General features: G+C 45.2%; 1 protein-coding gene across 1 annotated transcript; it reads left to right on the top strand.

Annotated features, from left to right (window-relative positions):
- Positions 1–1,947: 1,947 nt before the first annotated feature.
- LOC103184485 (succinate receptor 1-like) lies at positions 1,948–2,937 on the top strand. The gene has a single exon (XM_007902499.2). The coding sequence runs from the start codon at positions 1,948–1,950 to the stop codon at positions 2,920–2,922; it is 975 nt and encodes a 324-aa protein (XP_007900690.1). The 3' UTR covers positions 2,923–2,937.
- The last annotated feature ends 210 nt before the right edge of the window (positions 2,938–3,147 follow it).

Genomic DNA, 3,147 nt, shown 5'->3' with positions numbered 1-3,147 from the left:
AAGTGGATTGATCGTGAATCTTGTAGATGAAATATAAATCTTACCAAATCTGGAAACCTTATATAGAAATTAAGGCCTTTTATAAGCTTTCATTGTGATAAGCCACAGTGAAGGGTTCTTTTCCATTTGGCAACAGTAAGTCACCCAGAATTTCTCACTGTGATTAACGAGACATGAAATTAGCAAATTTCTAAGACAACCAATTCGATGACCAATCCAGTCTTCATTAATAAATTAATGAAATTCACCCTAATATCCAAATAATTGTAATTGTAGCATATTGGTTAGTGTGCTTGCCTCGCAAGCAAGAGGACCCGGGTTCGATTTCCGGGCAGGGAGAAATCTAAGGCAAGTTTCCTTACTCCACTTTGTTTACCTAGCAATTGGCTGCCACATTTTGCCCACAAAATATAGTCAATTCACTTTACAGTATATTCTGTGAAGAGCTTTGAAACTCCTGAAAGACCAGATAAATGCAAGGATTATTATTATGAATAATATTATTATTATGAAGATGATTAAATTAACCCTTATATTAAATAACCAAATGAACCGTAATATTTAACTTTAAAAGCTAACATTAAGCACTTTGAGATGTCCTCCTGATGTGAGAGGTGCTGTATAAATGTAGATCATATTGGAAAATCAGATCTGCTCCTTTCTTCCAGCTTCTGTTTGTGCACAGCCCAATTTTGCTGCAAAGTTACAAAACAGAAGACAGACAAGAATGGGTTGCGGACAGGTTAAGGTCTGACCAGAAATAAGAAAACTAATGTATAAACTTTGCCAACTTTCTAAACTTTGTCACTTCCAGACCTGGGAGTGCTCAGAGTGGGGCCTGGCATTCCAAGGATTAAGGCACCTTGGGCCTTTTTGGTTTCATCCAGGTACTCACCATTACTGAGTCAAAGAGAAGGTGAGGAACCAAATGCAGCTTGCAGTCAGTGCTGTGTTACATACCATTAATATAGTAACAATACTTGGATTTGATCATTTGATATGGCGCCTTACCATGTCAGGATTTGTCCTTTAAGGTTCCCCTTTAATATGTTCTCTTCCTTGTGCACAATTTCAAGTCCTGCTATTTGCTGATTGCTGAAGATGCTGATTTTGTTGCCATCCGTTCCCTTGGTTCTCAATGGAATTGGTTGATTGACAGTCTGTCACTGTACAACAGTACACTGCTCAGCAGACAGGCTTTGAGGCTCAGACTGACACAGCTATGAATAGTTCAAAAGTTAACAAAATTACTCTACCAAATCAGGTGGGCCTGACCGCCTTCCTCCACCTCCGCCACATTGCACGCCTCCGACCGTATCTTACCCCAAATGCAGCTGAAACCCTTGTACAAACGTTTGTCACCTCCTGCCTCGATTACTCAAACGCATTGCTCGCTGGGCTACCCAGCTCCACTATTCAAAAAAGTTAGCTCATTCAGAACTCTGCTGCCCGCATACTGACCTGGACCAAACTCCGTACCCACATCTCACCAGTTCTAGCCAGGCTCCACTGGCTCCCCATCACCGAATGGATCGACTTCCAGATCCTCACATTCATGTTCAAATCCATTCATTTCTTGGCACCTCCCTACCTCCCCGACCTCCTCACTCCCCAATCCACCACCCGGCCCCTACGCTCGACTGGCACTGGGCCCCTTCTTATCCCTCACACCCTCCACTCTACCATTGGAGGTCGCGCTTTCAGCTACTATGCTCCAAAGCTCCGGAAGACTCTCCTCAGTCCATCCGATTCCCCCCCCCACTCCCTTTTTTCAAGTCCGGCCTCAAAACCTTCCTTTTCGACCGTGCTTATGGCTACCTCCCCCCAGGCTCGGAGCCAGGCTCCGCCACTGTTAAATGCTCTGAGACTCTACCCTGCGTGGAAGACACTATACAAGTGCACGTTGTTGTTATTGTAAGGATTATTAATTATTATTATTTCTAGGAAATGAATGAGACCTGCACGGACATCAATGGAGCTTTGGAAACGTACTACCTGCCAACAATGTACAGCATCGAGTTTGTCGTGGGGCTGATCGGGAACCTGACTGTGATTTGTGGCTATTTGTTCTGCCTCAAGGAATGGAAGTGCAGCAACATCTATCTCTTCAACCTGTCCATCGCTGACCTGATCTTTATCTGCACCCTCCCTATGTTTATAGTTTATTATGGAAACGGCAAGAAATGGATCTTTGGTGACGTGATGTGCAAGCTGAACCGCTATGTCCTTCATGCCAACATGTACATCAGCATCCTCTTCCTTGCCTGCACCAGCATCGATCGTTACCTGCTGGTGCTCAACCCAATGAGACTCCACTTGTTTCAGAGGAAGCAGTCTGCCGTGGCCATTTGCGTGGCCATGTGGCTGATTGTCACTCTGGAGATCATCCCCATGCTGACCTTCATCGGCCCCAACAACATAAGTGAGCACAATAATATCACCGTTGTTAAGTGTGTGGACTATGCCAGCTCTGGCAATGCTGGCAACAACCTCATCTACAGCTTGTGCCTTACTGTTTGTGGCTTCCTCCTCCCTCTGTGCGTCATGTTTTTTTTCTGTGTAGGGACAGCCCGGGCCTTAACCAGGTTAAGTCAAGAACGAGCGAACAACATCACCCTGGAGAAGCCCCTGACCTTGGTCATATTGGCCGTGGTGATTTTCTTGGTGCTCTTCACCCCCTACCACATCATGAGGAATGTCCGCATCTTGTCCCGGATGGACAGCATTGGCTTTTCTGAATGCACGATCGTGGGCATCAAGGCTAGCTACGCTGTCACCAGACCCATCGCCTTCCTCAACTCAACCATCAACCCCATTTTCTATTTCTTGCTGGGAGATAAATTCAGAGACACACTCACCAACAGGGTGAAGGTGATCTGTTTGAAATTCACCTCGTGCTTGGTGAGAAGACCGATGTGTTAACAATATCACCAATTTTTGGCAACAGCAAAGCACTGAGATTTCCATCACCTCGAACACTGCATTGTCAGAAGCGCCGTCCTTCAGATGAGATGTTGAACTGACATCCCCCATCTGCCTGTTCGGGGCAATGTTAAAAATCATTATTGATCTAACACCTGTTTCCTTTTGTCTCACTGCCCGGGGATATTGGCAGACAACAGATGTTGTCAGCTGACTTTCATCTTT

The sequence above is a fragment of the Callorhinchus milii genome, unplaced genomic scaffold (assembly GCF_018977255.1).
Source record: "Callorhinchus milii isolate IMCB2004 unplaced genomic scaffold, IMCB_Cmil_1.0 Scaffold11, whole genome shotgun sequence".
In the NCBI taxonomy this organism is placed as follows: Eukaryota; Metazoa; Chordata; class Chondrichthyes; order Chimaeriformes; family Callorhinchidae; genus Callorhinchus; species Callorhinchus milii.
Note: the sequence above shows the minus strand (reverse complement) of the source record. Positions and strands in the feature narration are given on the sequence as shown.

Coding starts and splice junctions, on each gene's coding strand:
- LOC103184485 (XM_007902499.2), top strand. CDS start 1,948: ATGAATGAGACCTGCACGGACATCAATGGAGCTTTGGAAACGTACTAC.